The sequence below is a fragment of the Branchiostoma lanceolatum genome, chromosome 1 (genome assembly GCF_035083965.1).
Source record: "Branchiostoma lanceolatum isolate klBraLanc5 chromosome 1, klBraLanc5.hap2, whole genome shotgun sequence".
NCBI classification, from domain to species: domain Eukaryota; kingdom Metazoa; phylum Chordata; class Leptocardii; order Amphioxiformes; family Branchiostomatidae; genus Branchiostoma; species Branchiostoma lanceolatum.
The window spans coordinates 1,201,630-1,226,563 of NC_089722.1; the positions used below are offsets into that span (position 1 = coordinate 1,201,630).

General features: G+C 43.9%; 2 protein-coding genes across 5 annotated transcripts in view; both read left to right on the top strand.

The window, feature by feature from the left end:
• Nucleotides 1-13,372, top strand: part of LOC136428750 (polyphosphoinositide phosphatase-like) — a 41,789-nt gene extending 28,417 nt beyond the window's left edge. The window contains exons 13-24 of one of the 4 annotated variants that reach the window (XM_066418489.1): nt 1,469-1,602; nt 4,400-4,577; nt 5,245-5,411; nt 7,044-7,185; nt 7,940-7,998; nt 8,669-8,694; nt 9,139-9,257; nt 9,618-9,695; nt 11,032-11,194; nt 11,614-11,702; nt 12,275-12,358; nt 12,993-13,372. In XM_066418489.1, the coding sequence (XP_066274586.1) occupies nt 1,469-1,602; nt 4,400-4,577; nt 5,245-5,411; nt 7,044-7,185; nt 7,940-7,998; nt 8,669-8,694; nt 9,139-9,257; nt 9,618-9,695; nt 11,032-11,194; nt 11,614-11,702; nt 12,275-12,358; nt 12,993-13,173 (1,420 nt within the window). In that variant the 3' untranslated portion in view covers nt 13,174-13,372. Of the gene's footprint in view, nt 1-1,468; nt 1,603-4,399; nt 4,578-5,244; nt 5,412-7,043; nt 7,186-7,939; nt 7,999-8,668; nt 8,695-8,809; nt 8,836-8,971; nt 8,998-9,112; nt 9,258-9,617; nt 9,696-11,031; nt 11,195-11,613; nt 11,703-12,274; nt 12,359-12,992 lie in introns of all 4 variants that reach the window. The other 3 variants (XM_066418504.1, XM_066418497.1, XM_066418512.1) reach the window with 3 other exon arrangements.
• Nucleotides 13,373-19,851: 6,479 nt separating this feature from the next.
• LOC136423497 (G-protein coupled receptor 52-like) lies at nt 19,852-20,877 on the top strand. The gene has a single exon (XM_066411686.1). It carries the CDS (start codon nt 19,852-19,854, stop codon nt 20,875-20,877), a length of 1,026 nt encoding a protein of 341 aa, XP_066267783.1.
• The last annotated feature ends 4,057 nt before the right edge of the window (nt 20,878-24,934 follow it).

Genomic DNA, 24,934 nt, shown 5'->3' on the forward strand with positions numbered 1-24,934 from the left:
TTATAATGTCCTTGGTTTATCCATTGTTTGGCATACAGCCCTTATCATGACAACCCCAGTTTCCTTGTTGACCCATTGTTTGGCATGAATGCAACTGACAACCCCAGTTTTCAACACTTACCACTCTAGGTTGATCCAGTGTTTGGCATACAGTGTTGCCGTTTGATGACAAACCCAGTTTTTAAGCACACTTTTTATCCATTGTTTAGCATACGGTATTGGCATTTCTCAGAATGCAACTGACTGCCCCAGTCTTCAACAAATCCCTGTTTGACCTATTGTTTGGCATACAGTTTTTTGTTGTTTGTCAGTCTGAGAATGCAACTGACAAACCCAATTTTCAACAAATTTTACTCTCTGTTGATCCATTGTTTGGCATACATCGTTACCATTTCATGACAACCCCAGTTTCCTACTACTGACTCTGTAGTCCATAGTTTGGCATACAGTGTTTCCATATCTCAGAATTCAACTGACAACCTCAGTTTTTAACAGTTGATACTCTTTGTTGATCCATTGTTTGGCATACAGTATATTTTTGTCATTTTGTATAATACAACTCACACCCCCCCTTGCTGCATTCTGAAACTAAAACTTCGATGTTTACTCCCACCCCACCCTCATCAGCTTATTAATTCTGTGTCTAAATTAAGATTAAAATTCACACATTGCTTGACATACATGCAGTATTATTCAATTTGTTTCACAGATCCCCCTCCTTGCTGCATCCTTAAACTAAAACTTCTGTGTTTACTCCCAACCTCATCAGCTTATTAATTCTATGTCTAAATTAAGATTAAAATTCACCCATTGTTTGGCATACATGCAGTATTATTCAATTTGTTTCACAGATCCCCGCCTTGCTGCATTCTGAAACTAAAACTTCTATGTTTACTCCCAACCCTCATCAGCTTATTAATTTTGTGTCTAAATTAAGATTAAAATTCACCCATTGTTTGACATTACAGTGTTGTTGTTTCCCTGGATGCGACTCACAGTGCCCCCCTCCCCCCTTGCTGCATCTTAACCCCTGCTCCTTCATGAGCAATTTAATTTTGTTTCTAGAATTGCAGCATTGTACATTTTATGTTTATGATGCAGCATGTCTCAGTTGTTTGCATGTTTGCAAGTTAATGTCCCAATTCAAGCTATGGGAATCTGTTGAAAAAAACCCAACTCCATGTTGTTATATATATGCTATGTTCTAACAATTGCACCATTATTTGACACATTTATTTATCACAACTGTTACAGCTACTGTTTTTTTGCTATGCTTGTTGTAGTAACTGTTATAATTATATTACAATCAATTCCTATGCATTAAATATCTATTAAAGCGATCAGATGTGATTTAGAAATTTACAATCTTAGTTTAGTAGAGATAATTGTAGAACTGGACTTGAATTTGATTGCCTATGCCCCTCTCCCCTCTTGACTGATTTCAATGTTTCTCCTTACCTGTTTACAGTAAGAATGTGAATGTTATGGAGAGACTAGGGGAGATCGCCGACCGTGTTGTGAAGAGGACGGGGTTCTTCAAGAGTGGTCCCCATCTCTACTGTACCAAGCTCCGGCCAGAGGAGAAGTGTAGCGAGATGCAAGGTACTTTTTTGTTTGCTTGTATTGCATACACAGTAAAAAACGCTTCAAGGTGTAACACACCAGGTTTGTACTGAAGAGTACAAGCTGTATATCTGGACAGATTTATTTGATTCACTCATCACAGCGGGATAGACCCCTACTCTTGTCTGTAAGTGTAAGTATGGTGGGTTCTTTTACGTGCTCGAGGTGTGGCTTTTCTCAAATACAGGACCCATTTAATGTCCTATCTGAGGGACGTCTCTAGCCAAAGCAGTACTGATTGATACATAAGTTAAGTGAGAAAATTGGTGTTAAGTACCTTTCTCTAGGGTACAGCGTCAAACATATCTGAACTGCCTAGCTTTGCGGGTCCCACATCCAGGTGTAGCAGCCAAATCAGACCTGCCTGACTTTTTGTCCCCCTCCCCACAGGTGTAGCAGCCAAATCAAGCCTGCCTGACATTTCTGTCCCCCTCCCCACAGGTGTAGCAGCCAAATCAAGCCTGCCTGACATTTCTGTCCCCCTCCCCACAGGTGTAGCAGCCAAATCAAGCCGGCCTGACTTTTCTGTCCCCCTCCCCACAGGTGTAGCAGCCAAATCAAGCCTGCCTGACATTTCTGTCCCCCTCCCCACAGGTGTAGCAGCCAAATCAAGCCTGCCTGACATTTCTGTCCCCCTCCCCACAGGTGTAGCAGCCAAATGAAGCCTGCCTAACTTTTTGTCCCCCTCCCCACAGGTGTAGCAGCCAAATCAAGCCTGCCTGACATTTCTGTCCCCCTCCCCACAGGTGTAGCAGCCAAATGAAGCCTGCCTAACTTTTTGTCCCCCTCCCCACAGGTGTAGCAGCCAAATCAAGCCTGCCTGACATTTCTGTCCCCCTCCCCACAGGTGTAGCAGCCAAATGAAGCCTGCCTAACTTTTTGTCCCCCTCCCCACAGGTGTAGCAGCCAAATCAAGCCTGCCTGACATTTCTGTCCCCCTCCCCACAGGTGTAGCAGCCAAATCAAGCCTGCCTGACATTTCTGTCCCCCTCCCCACAGGTGTAGCAGCTAAATCAAGCCTGCCTGACATTTCTGTCCCCCTCCCCACAGGTGTAGCAGCCAAATCAAGCCTGCCTGACTTTCTGTCCCCCTCCCCACAGGTGTAGCAGCCAAATCAAGCCTGCCTGACATTTCTGTCCCCCTCCCCACAGGTGTAGCAGCCAAATCAAGCCTGCCTGACATTTCTGTCCCCCTCCCCACAGGTGTAGCAGTCAAATGAAGCCTGCCTAACTTTTTGTCCCCCTCCCCACAGGTGTAGCAGCCAAATCAAGCCTGCCTGACATTTCTGTCCCCCTTCCCACAGGTGTAGCAGCCAAATCAAGGCTGCCTGACATTTCTGTCCCCCTCCCCACAGGTGTAGCAGCCAAATCAAGCCTGCCTGACATTTCTGTCCCCCTCCCCACAGGTGTAGCAGCCAAATCAAACCTACCTAACTTTTTGTCCCCCTCCCCACAGGTGTAGCAGCCAAATCAAGCCTGCCTGACATTTCTGTCCCCCTCCCCACAGGTGTAGCAGCCATATCAAGCCTGCCTGACATTTCTGTCCCCCTCCCCACAGGTGTAGCAGCCAAATCAAGCCTGCCTGACATTTCTGTCCCCCTCCCCACAGGTGTAGCAGCCAAATCAAGCCTGCCTGACATTTCTGTCCCCCTCCCCACAGGTGTAGCAGCCAAATCAAGCCTGCCTGACATTTCTGTCCCCCTCCCCACAGGTGTAGCAGCCAAATCAAGCCTGCCTGACATTTCTGTCCCCCTCCCCACAGGTGTAGCAGCCAAATCAAGCCTGCCTGACATTTCTGTCCCCCTCCCCACAGGTGTAGCAGCCAAATCAAGCCTGCCTGACTTTCTGTCCCCCTCCCCACAGGTGTAGCAGCCAAATCAAGCCTGCCTGACTTTCTGTCCCCCTCCCCACAGGTGTAGCAGCCAAATCAAGCCTGCCTGACATTTCTGTCCCCCTCCCCACAGGTGTAGCAGCCAAATCAAGCCTGCCTGACTTTCTGTCCCCCTCCCCACAGGTGTAGCAGCCAAATCAAGCCTGCCTGACTTTCTGTCCCCCTCCCCACAGGTGTAGCAGCCAAATCAAGCCTGCCTGACATTTCTGTCCCCCTCCCCACAGGTGTAGCAGCCAAATCAAGCCTGCCTGACATTTCTGTCCCCCTCCCCACAGGTGTAGCAGCCAAATCAAGCCTGCCTGACATTTCTGTCCCCCTCCCCACAGGTGTAGCAGGCAATTCAAACCTACCTAACTTTTTTGCCCCCCCCCCCACAGGTGTAGCAGCCAAATCAAGCCTGCCTGACGTTTCTGTCCCCCTCCCCACAGGTGTAGCAGCCAAATCAAGCCTGCCTGACATTTCTGTCCCCCTCCTCACAGGTGTAGCAGCCAAATCAAGCCTGCCTGACATTTCTGTCCCCCTCCTCACAGGTGTAGCAGCCAAATCAATCCTGCCTGACATTTCTGTCCCCCTCCTCACAGGTGTAGCAGCCAAATCAAACCTGCCTAACTTTGTGGGTCCCCACACACAGGTGTAGCAGCCAATTCAAGCCTGCCTGACATTTCTGTCCCCCTCCCCACAGGTGTAGCAGCCAAATCAAGCCTGCCTGACATTTCTGTCCCCCTCCCCACAGGTGTAGCAGCCAAATCAAGCCTGCCTGACATTTCTGTCCCCCTCCCCACAGGTGTAGCAGCCAAATCAAGCCTGCCTGACATTTCTGTCCCCCTCCCCACAGGTGTAGCAGCCAAATCAAGCCTGCCTGACATTTCTGTCCCCCTCCCCACAGGTGTAGCAGAGGAGTCTGGGCGGCGCCAGACCGGAGTCCTGAGGACGAACTGCGTCGACTGCCTGGACCGTACCAACACGGCCCAGTTTGTGACGGGGAAAGTCGCCCTGGCCTTCCAGCTGTACTCACTAGGGGTGCTGGAGGATCCGAAATTAGAATTCGACACTGATGCAATAAGGTAACATTTTGATTATAAATAACAGCCAATTTTTACCACTGATTTCAAAACATAGTCAACCACAAAGCAGATTAAATAGAGCCATTCTACATTAAATTTTGTATTATTTTGTGTCATTCTATTATGTAAAGGAGGAATTGTGTAGTATCATTTCTGTTTTACAAGTATATACGTCATAAGTAGATAGAAAGTATTTCAAACATATGTAATAATTTAAATTGATTTTCTATCTAATAGAAGATCAATGATTTAAAAAAGATAAGCTATAATGATATGTACTGTAAATCGTTTACTGAAAAATCTAGCAGTAGTTTTCTATGGTAATTTAATTGTGTTTCTTACATCAATGTAGATAGGAATATTTGGCAAAAATGATATAGAATCATGTTACATTGTGAAATATTTCATCAACAGAGCAAATTTGGTGTGTTGCGCTGAAGGGTGGTTATACAGAGTGATACAGATACAGATCACATCTTTTTTTTAGATGAATGATCTAACTTAACGAGAAACAAATTTCACAAGTCATGGTATAAACTAGGACATGTATCATGAATGTATATATGTACTAGCTTCGTACTTGTTCATTTGTACTGTATGTAAGCTAATGGAGTTAATGAAGTATTCAAGTATGTAACAGATGTTTGACAATTTCTGCTTTTTCCAGAGTGTTCGAGGAGCTGTTTGAGGACATGGGGGACACGCTGGCGCTGCAGTACGGGGGGTCCCAGCTGGTCCACAGCATCCAGTCCTACCGCAAACTGTCGCCGTGGACGTCCCACTCACGGGACATCATGCAGACTCTCTCCAGATACTACAGCAACGCTTTCTCAGGTCAGACCATGTACAAATCTTTAACCTTCTAGGATAGACCTTTTAGTACCTTAAACTGTCTCCATGGACCTCACACTCGCAGGACATCATGCAGACTCTGTCACGATACTACAGCAACGCTTTCTCAGGTTAGACTATGCACAAATCTTTAACCTTCTAGGATAGACCTTTTAGCACCTTAAACTGTCTCCATGGACGTCCCACTCACGGGACATCATGCAGACTCTCTCACGATACTACAGCAACGCTTTCTCAGGTTAGAACATGTACAAATCTTTAACCTTCTAGGATAGACCTTTTAGTACCTTAAACTGTCTCCATGGACCTCACACTCGCAGGACATCATGCAGACTCTGTCACGATACTACAGCAACGCTTTCTCAGGTTAGACTATGCACAAATCTTTAACCTTCTAGGATAGACCTTTTAGCACCTTAAACTGTCTCCATGGACGTCCCACTCACGGGACATCATGCAGACTCTCTCCAGATACTACAGCAACGCTTTCTCAGGTCAGACCATATACAAATCTTTAACCTTCTAGGATAGACCTTTTAGCACCTTAAACTGTCTCCATGGACCTCACGGTCACGGGACATCATGCAGACTCTCTCCAGATACTACAGCAACGTTTTCTCAGGTCAGACTATGCACAAATCTTTAATCTTCTACCTGCTAGGATAGACCTTTTAGTACCTTAAACTGTCGCCGTGGACGTCACACTCACGGGACATCATGCAGACTCTCTCACGATACTACAGCAATGCTTTCTCAGGTTAGATTCATGGAAAATAAGTACGGCTAAGTGTTAGTTTATTTTACCTTCTCCTTGCTAAGGTAGCCCTTTAACGGGTAGCCTTTTACTAAACGTTTTAGCACCTGAAATTGCCTCCATGGACCTCACACTCATTGGAAATCAGATACTACTGTAACAGCAACAGTACGCTTTCTCAGGTCAGACTATGTACAAATCTTTAACCTTCTCAGTGCTAAGATAGACCTTTTAGCACCTTAAACTGTCTCCATGGACCTCACACTCACGGGACATCATGCAGACTCTCTCCAGATACTACAGCAACGCTTTCTCAGGTCAGACTATGCACAAATCTTTAACCTTCTAGGATAGACCTTTTAGCACCTTAAACTGTTGCCTTGTACCATCCATTCAAGAGACACCATGCTTTACTAGTCACCACAGCAATGCTTTCTCAGGTTAGACCATGGAAAATAAGTACGGCTAAATGTACTTTCTTTAGCGTTCTCCTTGCTTTAGTAGCCTTTCAGTACATAATGGACCTCAAGGGACATCATGCAGACCATCTCCAGATACTACAGCAACGCTTTCTCAGGTTAGACCATGAAATTAAAGTACAGTCAAACCTGCCTATAGATATAGGCGACCACCTTTTCAAGGATGACTACCTGGCCATTGCGACCGCTTTTTCTCGGTCCAGAAAATTTTCCCCATAGGCACAAGCACTAAACTGCCCGCCCAATGCGACTGCAACCGCTAGAATCAATAAATAATTTGAATATGTTTTGTTAAGATGGAGGAGAAGGCTAACTTCAGTTGCTAGTTGGTTGGGTTTGTGGTTGGTCGGTTGATTTATGTCTTTTTCTGCCCTTCTATAGATGCCGAGAAGCAGAGTGCGATTAACCTGTTCCTGGGGATGTTCCTGCCACACGAGGGGCGAGCAAACCTGTGGGACCTGCCGACGGACTACTACCTACACCACACACACTCCCGGGGGGACTTCCCCAGGGTCAGGAGAAGGTACAGTCATAGCGTCAATAATACTCTGCCCCAGGGGGGTGGGGATAGGGGGAGGGGCGAGCGAACCTGTGGGACCTGCCAACCGACTACTACCTGCACCACACCCACTCCCGGGGGGACTTCCCCAGGGTCAGGAGAAGGTACTGTCATAACGTCAATAATACTCTGCCGGGGGGGTGGGGATAGGGGGGGTGGGGAAGGGGCGAGCGAACCTGTGGGACCTGCCCACGGACTACTACCTGCACCACACATACTCCCGGGGGGACTTCCCCAGGGTCAGGAGAAGGTACCGTCAAACACCCTGCAGTTTAATTCCCAGATCTGGCTTCCCAGATCTCAGCAACCTTACACCCTGATGGGCTAATATCGCTAATTGGAAGTAGAAATGATGAAAGAAATATGTAAGAAATAGTGTACTCATTGACAAGCAACTGGATATGTTTTTGGAAACGGTCATTGGATTGAATGTTATTGGAGTTTCAAGTAGCATCTACTTGCCTACTGACTACTACCTGCACCACAAACACTCCCGGGGGGACTTCCCCAGGGTCAGGAGAAGGTACAGTCAATAATACTCCGCCCTGGGGGTGTTGGCAAAATATCAAGAAGTAGAAATATTTTTTTGGTGCTTTCTTTTTAAAAGAAGAAACATTGTTATGATTGAAATGGAGCACTGGAAAAGAATGTTTGCATGTGTATATTATATACATCATGATATTTCTGACAATTTGATTTTGTTGTTTCCACTCAACAGTTACACTCAGTGGTGGGAGCTTCCCGTTCTTCGAGCCCTGCCCTTACCACAGGATGAAGGTACTGTAACTGTTGTATTCCAAATCAAGTGAATGTTTGTAGCTTTTACATCAATTACATACCATTCTTTTAGAACTTTGTTTCTTTAAGGATGAGTGCTGGAATGTCTTGATGTCATGACAAATAATTGAGAGACAAAAGAGGAGAAAGAAAATGGTTTATTGATTAAAACTCTTGCAGCAGACGGCTGAATTTTGGATTTTACAGTGTATTTAAAAAAGTAGCTAACATATTCAGATGTAGGTTGAGGTAGCATGACGATAACAAATTAACATCAGATTATCTTATTCTATAAAATATTTGACTAGTAAATAGAAAATGTTTCGACACTAACAACAGACTTACATTAACTGCATATGATTCTTATCCAGTGTCCATAGACCGCAGGGAGGGTCAGGTTATCCACCGGGGCAGCCGAGACAACGAGCATTAAACATTGAGACTGAACCAAATCCTTACATCTACTTCAAGGTTTAAAAAATCTGTCCTTACCCCTGCTGTTGACCAGTGTCCAGAGACGGCAGGGAGGGTCAGGTTGTCCACTGGGGCAGCCGAGACTAAAATGTAGATTTTACATTAATCAGTACCATGAACTAAAACTTTGCTTCTTTAACTTTTTTAAGGATGAGTGCTGGAATGGCAAATACATGTAATGTCTTATTCTTCCCAGTGTCCAAGGACCACAGGGAGGGTCAGGTCGTCCACTGGGGTGGCAGAGACGACGAGCGATTAAGCCATCGGTTACTACGGAGGATGGTACCCAGGCTAACAATGTCTTGATGTCATGACAAACATTTCTTGTTCTCCCCAGTGTCCAGAGACCGCAGGGAGGGTCAGGTTGTCCACTGGGGCAGCCGAGACTAAAATGTAGATTTTACATTAATCAGTACCATGAACTAAAACTTTGCTTCTTTAACTTTTTTAAGGATGAGTGCTGGAATGGCAAATACATGTAATGTCTTATTCTTCCCAGTGTCCAAGGACCACAGGGAGGGTCAGGTCGTCCACTGGGGTGGCAGAGACGACGAGCGATTAAGCCATCGGTTACTACGGAGGATGGTACCCAGGCTAACAATGTCTTGATGTCATGACAAACATTTCTTGTTCTCCCCAGTGTCCAGAGACCACAGGGAGGGCCAGGTTGTCCACTGGGGCAGCCGAGACGACGAGCGACTTGACGAGTTCTCGGAGTACTACCGCCCGTTCCAACTCACCATGTTCGAGGACCTATTCGTCAGCAACATGCCGCATTCCATCAAGTAAGCAACAGAAGACCTGTAATTAAAACGGTGCAGTTCGGATGTAATAATAAAAAGAGTTACTATTTGTCTCAAAATACGCATAAAACATCAAGACTGAGTCAAATTCTTACATCTACTGGGAGGTTTAAAAAATTTGTCCTCTCCCCTGCTGTTGACCAGTGTCCATCAAGTAAGAAGAAATGTAGCACCTTTGGTTGTTTGTTTGTCTGTATTTTACCAGGGGAAAACATATCGCCTACTGGCACTTTTCAATGTGCTTGGGGGGGGGGATGTAACCCCAAACAAAAGTCATTTCAACAATACTAATAAAAATTAATGATGTATCCCAACGAAACTTTGCTGTTCTTTTTTTGACAGGGACTTCATGCCAAATCCTAGTGACCCCAAGTCGGACCCGTGTCCCTTTGCTGTTAGAAAGACCACCGGGAAGTTTGGGTGAGTTCTTCAAGTTCTTTTGCCCGAAAAGTTCTTTGTATTTTTTTGAAACTGTAGTTGTACCCTTTATATACACATTGTCAACCAGGTATTGATCTCACCTGCTAACGTTTCGATGTCTATCAGACACCTTCCTCAGAGCTTCTGACTGGAGTACTGCTTCTTGCCGCTATAAGTAGCTGATGTAGGTGGCAGTAGTTGAAGTACATGTAGTTGTATCCTTTAAATCTCCATCAATGGTGCTATAACAGTTGTTCTACCTTCAGGCCATTCATTCATTCATTCTTTAAAGGGGCATATTGCGACATGAACATAAAACAAAATTCTTTGGTTTTGATTATTTTTCTACATCATTAGTTGAATCTACCTTATTACACTGCACAGCAATATTCATCACGTAAGGATGCGACTTTGTAGTGTCGTGCAAACGTCTTGAAAAAAATTATATACGCCATCCCCGCCGCCGCTTGAATTGGCCGCCATCTTGTCCAACATTCCGACGAACCACCAAACACGCGATCGAACGCCCGACGTTCTGAAGTTTGTTTACTTGTGGTGATTTTCCTGTGACGCTCGAACTCCGACCATAACGGTCGATTCGGATTTTTCGTAGCGTTCTACGCTTGCTTATTTGCATATCAACTTGCGGGACGCAAGTTAATATATAAATGTCCCAGATTTTACACGTTTGGCGTTTTTTGTCATTTATTAATGGTGGAAATGTGACAAAATGACGGGAATATGTTGGAAATAAGTAACAAATAAGTTAAAAATGTGAATCTTAGTGTAGATCTTTCAAATTTTTACTATTTGTAGTTTTTGCCCACCAGATTCTACAATATGCCCCTTTAAAGTTTATTCATTTATCAATTCATTCTTAAATCTATTGGTGGTATGGTGCAGCGGTTACAGCGTTAGACATTGTGCTCTTGGGAAAGGCACCTTACTCGACCTTCCCCGGTGATGGAGTGGCGCCCACCAAGCCTCTTCGGCTTATCCGTCAAAAAGTGTGTCAAAAAGCACACACGGATATGGTGCGCTTATGTGCCAACATGTACACATTTGCCATACAAAAAATTACCCAAAAAAAATAAATTCATGCATTCATTAGGCCACACCAATTTAATTTCTTGGTTAACGGATTTTTATTTTCAAAAAAAAATGTAAAAAAAAATTCCTTCTGTTTTCATGATTTTTTTTTTTTTCAAAATTTTTTTGGGGGGGGGGAAATAAAAATCCGTTAACCAAGAAATTAAATTGGTGTGGCCTTAGAGTAAGTACATTCATTCATTTATTAATTCATTCATTCCTTTATTCCGGTTTTGCTAATGTCCAGGTTTGGGAGTGGCAGGAAGGCGATCGGCGCGACCCCTCCCACCCCCGCGGCTCCGGAGGACAACAGCTCGTCGGAGAGCGATGTGTCGAGCGAGGACGACCTGACCTCCTCGGCCACGCCCATCAGCCCGCTGTCCTCCAGCTCAACACACGTCTCCTTCAAGGTCAGGGGCGTACATCACTCACGCACACACACACACACACGCACACATGCATGCACGCACACACACTCACGCCCATCAGCCCGCTGTCCTCCAGCTCCACACACGTCTCCTTCAAGGTCAGGATCATACATCACTCACTCACGCACGCAGGCATGCACACATGCACGCACACACACAGGTCTCCTTCAAGGTTAGGGTCATATGTAACATTATGTCATACTGTTTTCCAACCAAACCTTTTAGTTTCCTTTAACAAAATGAATGTACTTTTGCTTAGGCAAAAGGTTCTTGTGTTACACACACAGTCATGTGATCATCTAAATCTGCTTCAGGCAAGACCAACTTACATGTACATGTGTCTTCAAGTTGACATATGCAAGTTGACATGTTTTTTATGTTTTCTTTTTTGTCCATACCAGGACCTGTTCCAAACCATGAAGGAGACGTACGGAGTTTCCATCAACAGCATGGAGGCCATGGACAGGAAGGACCTCGCCGTGTACAGGAGGTATGGTGTGGATGTTGTAGTGCTATCGTGGTGTATTTTTCCAGTTATACAGCAGTAGGGTTTGGGTTGGCATTAGGAAGAGCATCCAGCCGTAAAAACTCTTGCTACAAAAAATACTTGCACTTGATGAAGAGTCTTGGGGCTCCCCCATCCATGTGCAAGCATGTCCAACCCCCATATGATGGGGAATAAAAGACGTAAAATTGGAGAGAGAGAGAGAGAGAGAGAGAGAGAGAGAGAGATACTGTTTCAAGTTCAAAGTGCCATAAAAGGTGTACAATCATGGTTGCAAAGTCTCTTTTTTAAGATTTTGATTGCCTTCATCGCAGACCTATGCTAAGCCTTATAAATGCACACTTCTTGTTCATTCCATATTCTATGTTCATTTTTCACTGTTGTGTGCCCAGTGCCTTTAGTAAAATATATGAGATTCTGTTTTATGCAGTTTTATTTAGACATCAGCTTCATTCATTTTACTCAACATCAATGTGTACAATTAATGATATACTTTCTAAAACAAAAGGAATTTTGCTATGACATAAAATTAGTATTTTGTGATTTCCCCCATGTAGATATGTGATGATTGGGCTGAATGCGTCCAAGCAGTTCACCGATCCAAAAGGAGTCCCGAGGGCCAGAAAGACATTAACGGAGTTGTAAGTAGTCTTAAGAACTATGTTTAAGACCAGAAAGGCATCTTAGTGTATGCCTACATGTGTAGTTGTCCTATTAGCATTAGTATGTTTACTCTTGAAAGTACAAAGCAACCCACTATGATTATCATGGACATGCAAGTAAACAAACAAACTTGCAACAAGATGTTCAAAAGCATTAGAAGAGTTGACATCAGTGAAAAAGTCTTCACAAAAAGGGCAATTCTAAATATCACACTGTAATATCAGTCTCTTTAAATTTTGATTAATTTATTGCTATACTATTGGTTTTGATATTTTTTGCAAGCTTTGGTACTGTTGCATTTTACCATAAATCATATGAATTTGTCAAATCTGCAAAAGATATCTAAAGCAATAATATAGCATTAAATCAATGAAAATTACCCAATATGTATATATATATATATAAAAACTTTTAAGAACGGTTGCAGTCAGATATGCAAAGACTATGTGTAACAGACCGTTCGGTGTAATATAACCAGCTGCTGCCGCGCTGTGTGCCTGCGAAGCTGGTGTGTTACGCCTAATGGCGGTTGTACCGGCTATATAGATAAAGATACAGAATACTAAAAAGACCATTCGAAACATCACACTATAAAATCATTTCCTTCTCCAGCTACCCCACCAGTGCATTCAAGATTGACAGCTCCAGGGAAGTCATCCCTCCCACGGTGGACAAACGCTCCAAGAAAGTTTACGAAGACTACTTGGAGCTGGGAAGGACGGGTCATACCAAACCTATAACTAGGGAGGACTTTGACGTGTACAGAGGATACGTCAGTAAAAAGTACAAATGAAAATACATTGTAAGAAAACTGAAAGCTTTAGGCTACACCAATTTAATGTCTTGGTTAATGGAATTTTTAAAAAAATGCTAGATTGGAAAATCAACATGAAAACAGAATCTCAGAGGAAAGTTTGTACTTTGGTGCACACAGTTTCAGGGAGTGAACAGGGTCAGGTGCAAGTTTTCACCCCAGCCTTCTGTTTTGATAATGTCCTCGTGCTAAAATTTAAAAACAAATCTGTTAACCAAGAAATTAAATTGGTGTGGCCTTATCCAACTGTTGCAAATGTGTATTATATATACAGTATGCAAAAATTGTACAATGGTAAATAAAAAGTACTCTCCAAGCAGTTTTTGACGGGTTTTTAGGCGTTTTTTTCAGGCTCTCTACTTTGGGGTTTGAAGAGACGACAAAAAGAATTGACAAAGTCGAAAGCCCAACAAAAACGCCTAAAAACATGTCAAAAACCCAGCCGGAACCCCACCTCTGCTTGGAGAGTAAATAAACAGTGTTGTTGTGTACACTACAGTATTAGCATAAAGGTTATGTGCTTGTAGCAAATGTATGATAAAGTTTGACTCAAATGTAACATGTTGTATACCTGTATGTGCAATAATGTCTTGGAGGTAGGCAGTTGCAAGAGGGACACTTCAATATAAGATGTTTTAGCATCAAAATGGGATTGAGAAATGCAGTCTCTGAAATGATGTTCTAGAACTTTTTGACATTGATTAGCTACATGTACACAGTGGCTTTTTAAGAGCCGTTTGGAAGTATACAATTTTAAGTATAACGTTATCTTGTATGGGAAACTTATTCTTCATGATCCCCTCTCGGCAATGGTAATATTGGCCTGGACGTCACCATGGAACAATATTTAGATACTTAAGATTAATGAGGATTTGATTGTTGCCTGTGTTCTGCTCTGAAAACGATGTTGTAAATATGGCGAGTGCTAATACAACGAGGAAAGTATGCTAATCGCCTTTGGATATGCCTACAAAATTGCCACTTATAAATATATATCAGAAATAGAACAGATAGGAGTAACAACCAATTATAATGAGATAGCCCTGTTCAAATGTACTCAATGATATTGAACATTACATTATAAGAAAACAAGTTCAATCTGTAAGGAACATGTATCCATAGAGTTACACATAGAATGTGTACCTTATATCTCTCCTTACTTGCAGTATGAAATATAGGCAAAACAATTACTTTGACTATGTCATGGTAGCCTGTGTATTCATGATATACTGGAAGAGCAACCTATAGAATTGTTATACAGAGACACATAAATGCTGACTTATAAACGGTACAGACCTATAGTGCAGTTAAAACAATGAAGATTGTAGATCATCATAAAATATCATGTTACACGCCTATTGTATCAGTTTGCTTGCTATTGTAGCATAATCAAAAAGGTACTGTTACAGTAACTTGTTATTTCTATACTTATAATCATAGTCTCATAATTCCACCAATAATTTAATCAAAGTTCAAGCCTATGAAACGCTGATGTCCAGGCTCTGGGTGAACCTGGCAAGTTAAGTATACCACATCTGACAAAAAGCCGCGCACTGCACTTCGGCTCAGAGACATGTATCTTTCATAGCAGATGTACTATTCAAAAGTCCTTTCCAAAGTGCTAGAATAAAGACATCTATATTCTGTCATCCATAGACATGTATCCTATTTATATTGACGCGATTTTACAATTTTCTGCTATCCACGGACGTGCAGAAGAGTACTGCTGTTGCATTCCGTGTTCTTAATAAGGGTATAGGTGCGGATTTTCACGTGCATCATTGGTATGGCACTCTCTTCATCATCTCTATAGCCGGTGTAATGACCCGGATGCATCTGTATAGCCAATGTCATGACCCGGATACAGTCATTCTTGTCCTTCAGCTACATGCAGTTCACATACTCCCACAGCTCGCTGGCTACTCGCCGCAACACCTCGTCGTTGACGATGTCCAAGTACTGCCGATAGACTCGGCAGATCCGGCCGCTGGCATCCCGGTACCCCCGGGGAGTGTTGCCGTCCTGGCACGCCACCAGCTCGACCTCGTCAGGAGCCTCCCACTTGCAGGGATCATCGTCGATGTGGTTCACCAGGACCGTCTCACCAGCTACGACATCGTAGTAGGTGGAATCTGGTCGTAACAGCAGACGTGGACTCAAGAACGCGCCATGCTCTAGGCAGTCCGTTTTCTTCGGCTTGTGTCTTCTCTCCCACCTTGATGAGCAAACTGTGTCGCCTTTTTTCTCGGCTTTCCTCATCGATGACTTTCGAAGGACACTGGAGTCAGCAGCAGCATGAAGAGAGGAATCAGCCCATTCGGTTTGGGACCGAAGGGCGTCCCGGATTATAGTCCAACCGTTGCTTTCATTTTCAGTGACGTCGATTGTACCGACAGCATCACCGTTTGTCGTGTGACAGTCTCTCTCTGATGCCTTTTGCTCCTCTCTTCTCTGTGGTGTCGACCGAGAAACATCATTGATCTTTGAGGCTGTTCCACTTGGTTTTGGGGTATTCCTTCTTCTGTTTCTAGCTTTAGAATTGCAGGAGGCACAAAGCACGGACTGGCCAAGACACTTGCCAGCCTTCGTGTTAGCACGCTGCCTCTTCCTCCTAGACTTTGATTGAGAACACTCGCGAAAGTCTCCCGTTGAAACGTTTGCATTAGCCGTCGATTCGAAGGCACTCTTCTCTCGATGAGTCTCCCGCCTTTCTGGCGATACAGCCTCACCGATCCCTACATAGTCATGGCTTTCCTTAACTTCTTGCTCCTTTACTTGCCAATTCAGTGACGAAACGTCATCGGCTTTCTTCACCTTTGACTGTTTGCCGTGCTTCGTATCAAGAACGGTTTGCAGCGAGTCTGTGACCCGTCTGGTATGTTTACGAGATTGAGGATCGGCTCCAAGTTGGACGATCCGACACCTCTTCTGACCGAGGTGGACACCACTAACTTCTTCCCCATTCCCTTGATCAGAATCTGTCACACCATTCGTCCTCTTTCTTGGTAGCTTCAACCTGGATCCGCCCTCAGCTTTGTCAACTTTCCTTTTCTTCGGCTTTGTAGCTGAAGCCCCCGCGCTCTTCTCGTCAGGAGCGTCCCACGTGGATCTTGTGTTTGATCGGCTGGCTGCCTGAAGATCGGCCTGACACAACGTTCGACTGTCACCACCGTACGCATTGTTTTCATCGACCTCGCAATTTATCTTCTTTGCCCCGGCAACAGCCGCGCGAGGAACATCGTGAACCCTCTTGGCTGCAGCCACCAAACGGTCCGTTGCTATGCGAGGGCTTGTTGGTACACCTGCCGCTGAGGAGAAAGAAGGTAAACTTTGTTTTTGTGTGGTGTAAACATACTAAATATACGAGAAATACACTACATAATATGACAGAAGGAACGAGAGACTTACTGTCGATATGATTTGTAAAAAGACTAACAACGAAGCTTGTAGACTCGCGGAAACTGTCATGCATGTTTCGCGTCGACCATTTGAATTGGCGATTGGCCTTAACTACATGGAATGGAGTTTCCTACTAAACAAACAAATACACTAGTAGCTTAGAATCCATACGTCAGCTATATTGGATGGTTAGCCTGGGTACCGTCCTCTGCAGCTACCGCTAGAAATTTTAGAGTACGGCTCCCCCGGGGTGCGCCCCTGACCTGGTTCAGTAGACTGTCAGTGTTTGTATTGAAACGGCCATATACTCACCGTAACACTGTTGTCTTTCCGTATCTTCATGTTCGGAAGCAGATGCTGTAGCAGATTGATCCTCCGGTACGATACCTAGCAGGCTCTCTCGGTCTTCATCATGAGCTACTCCTCTACTCTGCGTGTCCATTTTCACCGGTGTGTCTTAGTGAATGCGCATGTTTCAGCGCTGTAACTTGATATCAGAATCCTTTCACAGCTCATGGAATAATCCCCATCCCGACGAGGGCCATTGTGACGTCACTCGAGAAAAGGAAGGAGCGGCATTGTTGAGTATGGAAACCAAGAGGCCGGGTGCATTGCGGAAGTTTGACTTTTAATGACACTTTAGTTAGAGACACTGGAATTGAATATGAACATTTAGAAAAAAAATGATGCTTCATAGAGCAATGTGGAGTGAAATATGTACTTCTTGTCTGGCCCCGGCTGTTACAGGCCGATAGAGATGATGATGACGTTTGTTGAGTGTGGAACGTCGTTGGTGACGTCAGAACTATGGCGCTCATAAACATAGGTGGAATCGTTGGAAGTATTTAAAGACATTGTTAAGGAGAAATACTGCATATTTGGTGGTAATTTGACGGTGTTAGAGTTGTGAGCAGGTTTGTACGACAGCATTTTAAAGGCGTTTTTGTAAATGTTTCTTCGGCTATGTTTGATAAGTCTTCAGTACCAGGGACAGGTTAAGTTGTACTGTGTGCGGATGCTCATTCTTTGCGGACTCCAAAATCAAAAACAAGAGTGCAAAATAAGAAGAATAAAAAGGTTTTGCAAAAAAACAAGACGCAAGATTTTCAAAATATAGACGTATCAAGAATTGAAGCTACAAAACATGGTACAACAGTACTTACTTCTTTTATTCCTGTATTCTGGTTGCGGTAGCTTAGTATTGCTACTCAAGGCTACCACACTAGATTAACGACATCTTTTCCCAATTTCGTCATTTTCTTGTTATGTTGGCCATCACCAGGGAGGAACTAATGTCTTAAGTTTTTTTTTTTTTTTCAAGATCTGTCGAAAATCATTGCGCGCGCGGGTGCCAGATGTAGAAGTTACTCTCTGTGGTCTTAGTGATGTTCTAGAACAGAGTTGTGTGTAGTATTTATGACTGGATAGCATGGATGGTGTGCATTGCTATGGAGACGTGTGCTCCCTGCAGTGTTGATATGTTACGCATGTAAAACTCTGAGATAATCCCCTGTCTCACAAAGATCTGCGTAGGGGAGGGTGAGAGCGTATATTCAGTTAAGCCCCTGTCACACTTGTGCGTACATACAAGCCCGCATGAGTTGCGTATCAACATGTTTTGGTTGAGGTTAAGTTTGCAGCCGAAGAAGTGATTTCTTTGGTTTGATAATTAGACTGGTCAACGGTGGGTCAAAGTAGAAAACAACTTCCTCCCTGCAAAATTTACTTAAACCAAAAGAAATGTTCAGATTCAGTTTTATTTCTCATGACTTTGCATGGGACAATTTCATAGAAATATGCACTAGAAGTGCGTCATAATTTACAAGGGGCTCATGATTTGAAAAATTCACTATGTAAAAATTGACTATAACATTACGAGTTTAAAATAACATTGCACGAACAGATTAAAATAAGGCGGCAATTCAAGTTTCCCTTATACATGTTTCCCTTATACCTTAAATGTTACTGCGGAACTCATGCGCACTTGAATATACACACAAGTGTGACAGGGTCCTAATCATGTAAGTCCGTATTAGTACCGTATTATCATTTTTGTTTGTCTTCGATAAAATTAGCGTCTAAAGATAACCAAGCTGCATAACAGTGGGTCAAAGTGAAAAACAAATTCTTCCCCGCAAACTTGACCTAAACAAAAAGAATGTCAATACGGACGGGTGGCTCACACGAGTACGTTAGGTGGGCGCCACGCATACTGCAATGTCACCGAAACATTTCGATATTTGTAGCGAACGGCTACGCATTTGTAAACTATAAATACGGAACTCATGCCAACCTGACATGCACGTACAAGTGTGACAGTTCCCTTAGGCACAAGAATTGCGAGGCCAATGACCTGGCCTACATTGTTAGTATGTGAGCAATGACATGCCAACCACTTTTGGGCACATTCAACATCACGATGATCATCCACTGTGTTCTGCGGATCAGAGGTTGTGGAAACAAACTCTGGCTGCATTAATTCAGTCTTTCTTCATTTCTTTCCACTGTGCCTTCTTTCCTGCGAGCTGCCGTAGCTCTCTGAGTTTCTTTGCTGTTCTTAGGTCTCCAATTCCTTTGTTCTTGAGGTCTGTTTTTAGGACACATTCGACATGCCTCCGTTTAATGTGCCCAAACGTGGTTGTCATGTCATGGCTTACATACGTCAAAATGTAGGATAGACCTCGTGACCTTTGTTAAGGGGTCAATCTATTAAATAACAGGAAACTGCATAATGTAGGGATTACTGATTGGCTAAGCGCAAAAACATCGATGCAGGCTTGACGTTGATGAGAGGGTTAAAGATGAGGTCGGAAGGCCCGCAGTAATGAATCAGGCTTTGATATCCTGACATGTTTAAGTAGCGACGAACACATTTAGAGTCCGGTCATGACTCGGCAGGCTTCGGGAGTAGTGCCACTGCGTTGTGCAATGGAGTGTTTCGGGATGGCAATCAGTTTGCAGAAAATTCCAAACCAGTTTATCTCGAAGTACTAGAGCTACTCTTCCACTGGTCGTGGCCGAGAAGACAGACGGTATGTACTGTATTTACACGTTCAATGCAAAGCTCTTTTCGACAACCACATCAACGAACAATGAAACACCTCCCTTCCTATGGACTGCGACCCTCTACAGCAGCGTACAAGTCGGGTGAGCGACATAACCGGGATTCGAACTCACGGCTTCTTGATCAAGAGGCAGGACCACTAACCACTGGACTATACACACTACTACAGGAGTGGTGCATGTTGAGAAGGCGGTATGGTTAACGTCACCAGTAACGGTACCCTAGAGGCAGGGGATGGAGAGGACTGGTGGACGAGCTACACCCCACGGCTGGGGGTGTGGAAGACAGTCATCATCTCTGTTGTGCTGGTCTTGATAATCAGCGGGAACTTGTTGGTGATGGCGGTGATGCGGAAGGTGAGGTCGTTCCCCCCGGTGAGCCGAGTGTGCATGATCTCCCTGGCAATGTCAGACCTTATGGTAGGGATGGTTTACGCTCCGTTTGCGTTGCACATGTCTCTCGGTAAGCGGCCCGTTATTATCAGAGCGTGGTGCGTAGCTAACTGTTATCTGGGAATCTACTTCTCTTCTGTGTCCATGTGCAACATGGCAGGCACAAGTCTGGACCGGTTCCTGACGGTCTCCCTGCCGCTGGTTTACAGAAAACATTCCACGACTAAGAAGTGTATGGTGATCGTGAGCTTGGCATGGGTTTTCCCTGCACTGTGTTTCATTCCACTGTGCTTAACCGAACTTAAGCTGAAGTACTTCCCGGACTCGATGACCTGTTCTCTAGACTTCTACCACCACTACGCTTGGACAATTTCTATGATCGTGCTCGTATTCGGCGTGTGTTCAGTCATCATCGCCGTTTCGAATATCTGGCTTTATAGAATTGCCAGCAGGCACGTAGGGGCAATTAGAAGACAGTCAGGAAATCGTGACGATATAGAAGTGGAGTCAGGTGCGACGTTAAGAAGAGACCGCAGACGATCTTCCGCGACGCACCCCGCCGTCTCCAAGATTCTCATCGCAGTCGTCGTGACCTTCTACTCCTGCTGGACTCCGCTGATGACCTACAAGGTGTTCACCTTCGTCGACAGAACAGACGGTCCTCACGGACTGGGCTTCGCGCTCGTGTGGATCGCGATGTGCCACAGCTTTCTGAACGTCGTGACGTACTGCGTCTTCAGCGCCGAGTTCCGCGCAGGTCTGCGGCGGCTCCTGACGTTCTCGCGCGGCGACGCAAATTTCCGTTTCGTGAACGGTCGTTGCCTTTGAGAACGGTCGTTTCCCTTTCTCAGAAATACGGGAAGTTACGAGAAGTTCCCGAACACGCCACGAGCGTTCGGAATTCAAGATCGGTCGCTCGGATTTGGCAACGACCGTTCAAAATGGCAACGTCCATTCTGAGAAATAGCAACGACCGTTCTCAAAGGCAACGACCGTTCACGAAACGGAAATTTGCCACGGTGGCAGCAAGGTGGCGATGTCGCCCTGCAAAAAGTGTGAGCTCCAGAACAAGCCCAACTGTAGCTGCCATCACTCCACGTCTCGATTCAACCCACCGGGAACCACGACTTGGTGCCACCCACGAGAACAGGAGCGACGGAACGCTCACTCAGAAACTGTAGCTCAATAAGCGTTCCGAAAGCCCGCACTAAGAGGCTGAGCAACTCATTTCTGCACACTGCTATTCGGCTCTACAACATTGAACTCAATCAGTAGTACCATCAGTACTATCTTTATTGTATCATATGTTATATGTATTATATTGTTCTCATTCTCTTCACGTTATGTCATACGTGATAATGTCTCGACGTGGCTAACTTGATTTAAGAAAGTTTGGATTTTACTGTGCAAGTTTTTTGAAATGTAATGATATTGTGATTATGGGAATTGTATCAAGATTGTTTATTGAAACACTTTTGAAATAAAAAAGGAATTAGGATTATGTTGTAACATAATCCGCGAGCTTCTTAATGAATAAAATCATCATCATCAAATACAAGAGTCGTGCTCACCTGTTCGGTTTACTTCAAGGCGAAGACTCCTTCGTGGACAGCGAAGTTGTGGCTGTAGTTAAAGTCTAATCTCCAAGAAGATCTATAGCCATCGATAAATCTGCAAAACTCTCGTTGTCAGTTGGATACGGTCTTTATAGCCACCGATAGATCTGATTGAATATTAGTTTAAGTCGTGAAAAGCGTAAAGAAGAGTAGTATTGTACGGTAACGTGGCCCTAAGAAAGTGGCAAGACAGGACACGACAGGTGATGTGGCCACTGCCAAAGAGACTGCTGGTTTAAAAGAGACTAGCGCGATCGAGTGTCTACAGGGTACAAGTAAGGGAGTAGACCAAGTGCCCTCTTTGGAGATCGCTAGCCTTCCCGCTGTAAAGCGGTGTCTTCTACTTAGATGAGTCACTCTGGCTGAGAGCAGAAATAGTGAGAAAAACTGTATTGAAGTTGTCGGGAAAGAACTCTGTGTTGTACATAGGTAGTATAGTTTGGGCACTGGGGGCCCTTACATTATCTGGACCCCTATGCTGTGATTCAGACCTCCACGTTGTTTGTCAACCAGCATATGGGGTGTTTCTATCCGGGAAGAACCCTTTGACCATAATTTCTCTTAATCAGAGGCTTCTTAAGTACATCTATACCGAAACTGCTTGTATCCTAGGCCTTCTGTTCTCCTAGTGATTTGAAATGGGATAAACATGTCATAACAAAAAAAGGCTAGCTCACGAATCCTCTGGTGAAATAAACAAACATAAACTTCCAATTCAAAGTACTTGCGACGTTTACTACCAAGGTTAGAAACGTCCAACTCTTGAATATGCGGCTCCAGTCTGAAAGTCAAGTTCTCACCACACAGCAAATCCTGAAAATAGAACGCATACAGATGGGAGCACTTAAAAGTAATTTTCGTCCCCCAGTATATATCTTAGACTGTGAGTTTACTGGAGTTTAGTGCCCTAACCCAGTAACCCCCACCTCCCGGTGCTGTTTGTTTGTATTGCATACCCGGTAAACCGCCTCATGGCGTAACACTCCGGGTTTGTACTGAACAGTACAAGCTGCATATCTGGACAGATTTATTTGATCCACTCACACCGGAAAGGGCCGTCTCTCGGATAGGACGTCGAATAGAGGTCCCGTGTTTGAGGAGAGCCACATCTCGAGCTAATAAAGAACCCGCCACACTTATCAAAAAGAGTAGGAGTCCTTCCCGGTAGGAAAGGACCAAACCTTACAGTCAGGGCCGTGTTGACATATTGAAAAGATGATAGTCACCTGTTATGTAAATCCTTCCACAAATGTGGCAAATCTGAAAAAAGAAATTGATGTAAAAAAATCATGATGAGAACCCTGCAGAGTATCTAAAACCTTTACATTGCTCGAGGTCATCATAATGACGAAAATCGTAGTTGTGGCGGTGTGCTATCCATCACAATGCTGGTATCAGGATATTGATTGCTAGAGTTGTAGAAGCTTAGAATTCTTTATTGCAACGTGATTCTGAGCTTCTGTTTTGACAGAATATTGGATCAGAAACATGATTGAAATGGGAGGGAAATACATCGTCAGTGTAACTTCACTTGGCCATGGTACGCTGGGATGGCCCAGTGGACTTACTGATGTGTGCCACTGTTTCACGGTTTGTGACATATTCTATTGTTACTGGAAACTGACATCTAGATGTAAGGATCATCACCCTTCTGGAAAAACTTTAATACCTACAGTAGGCTGAAAACCCATTCCTATGAATTCTATAATCAAAAAAATTGAATTGGTAAGGTAGATGATACTGTAAAGTATAAAACAATCAATGAAATTAAAAGGTAGCCATGGATCCCTTATAATTACCCCTTTCCATAAACTAACTATGGTATGATATGATATTTCAAATGTTTTGCTCGATTTGATCTTTTTTGGCTTTTACATTTTTTGAGATGACATGAAAATATGGATTCCTCAAATATAGTTACTAATACGAATGGCAAAAGGACTGCGAATTTGTCTACCTTTTGGCCAATCGAAATTTTAAAGCTGATGTATCTTTGGCAAACGGATTATTTTTCCCAGGAAGTTTATTCGGTTGGCAACTGTCCTTCAAATAATGATGGGATTCGTAGCCATGAAATGAAATCAATTAATCCACGGTGACCCAGAATTTCAGATCTTGTCTTGTCTTTCATTTTTGAGGCTGCCAACTTCAACTTGCTGAAGATTTTTGTAGCCTATATACCGACTGTAAGGTTTTGGACCATCGCACACCGGGGCATGCCCCTACTCTTTTTCGAAAGGTGTGGTGGGTTCTGTAACGTGCGCTGGGTGTGGCTCTTCCCAAACACGGGACCTCCATTTAACGTCCTATCCGAGGGACGTCCCTAACCCTAGTGAGGAAAGTCGTGTAAAGTGCCTTTCCCAAGGGCATAAGATCGGTGACCCGACCGGATTTGAACCCTGGACCTCTGGGTTCTGGGCCAAGCACGCTGCAGTTACGCCACGCGACCCCACGACTAAAGATATTAAAGAGATTACTTCTAATCCCCCTCCGTAATAATGGATCAACCAGGTCTGACAAATCTTCCATAAAGTGACAGATGTATCGTTGTGGGTCATCAACTTGCTAAATATCTACTTTGCTTATATGTACATGTAGGTCATTGTGCTTTATGGTATAAGATATATCCATGATGTTGGTTCGTCCGTCAGTCTGACGAGGACCGCTTTAGTCATCCATCAATGGGTTGGGTTGCATGTGTCCTCATGTGGCTATAGAGTCCAATTTCCAGGATACAACCATAGTGAATAAACACATGCTGACTTTATCTATTTTTATTCATTTATGTTGTATTCATACTGGGTACTCGCTCTCAGTTCTAAACACACTGCTTAACAGGCGTGCCCTGTACAGAATAACATAAATAGACTAAATAACATATCATAACAAGGAAATAACATAAATTAATGAACACAAAGTAACCAAAACTAGAGTTCCACGAACACATTATCTTCGCCAAATAATCAAGGCTTATTGTGGAGAGTGATTAATATTTACATGCTTATCACCCCCTGCAAACTTGATCATACACCATACCGTTTGAAAGTTATGATGGGGGGGGGAGAATGAGTCCAGTCTAGATAGGGATAAAAATCATTTGGTGGTACAGGACTAGTATATGTGTATAGTGTGCTGATATATGTTATAACTGGTCATCAAAAAAATTGAAAGTTATAATTAAATGGTACAGTCAATATATATGAATAGAATAAATCTTTATGCCATATCGTAAACATTTTGCAAGACATACTACATGTTACTTTTCCATA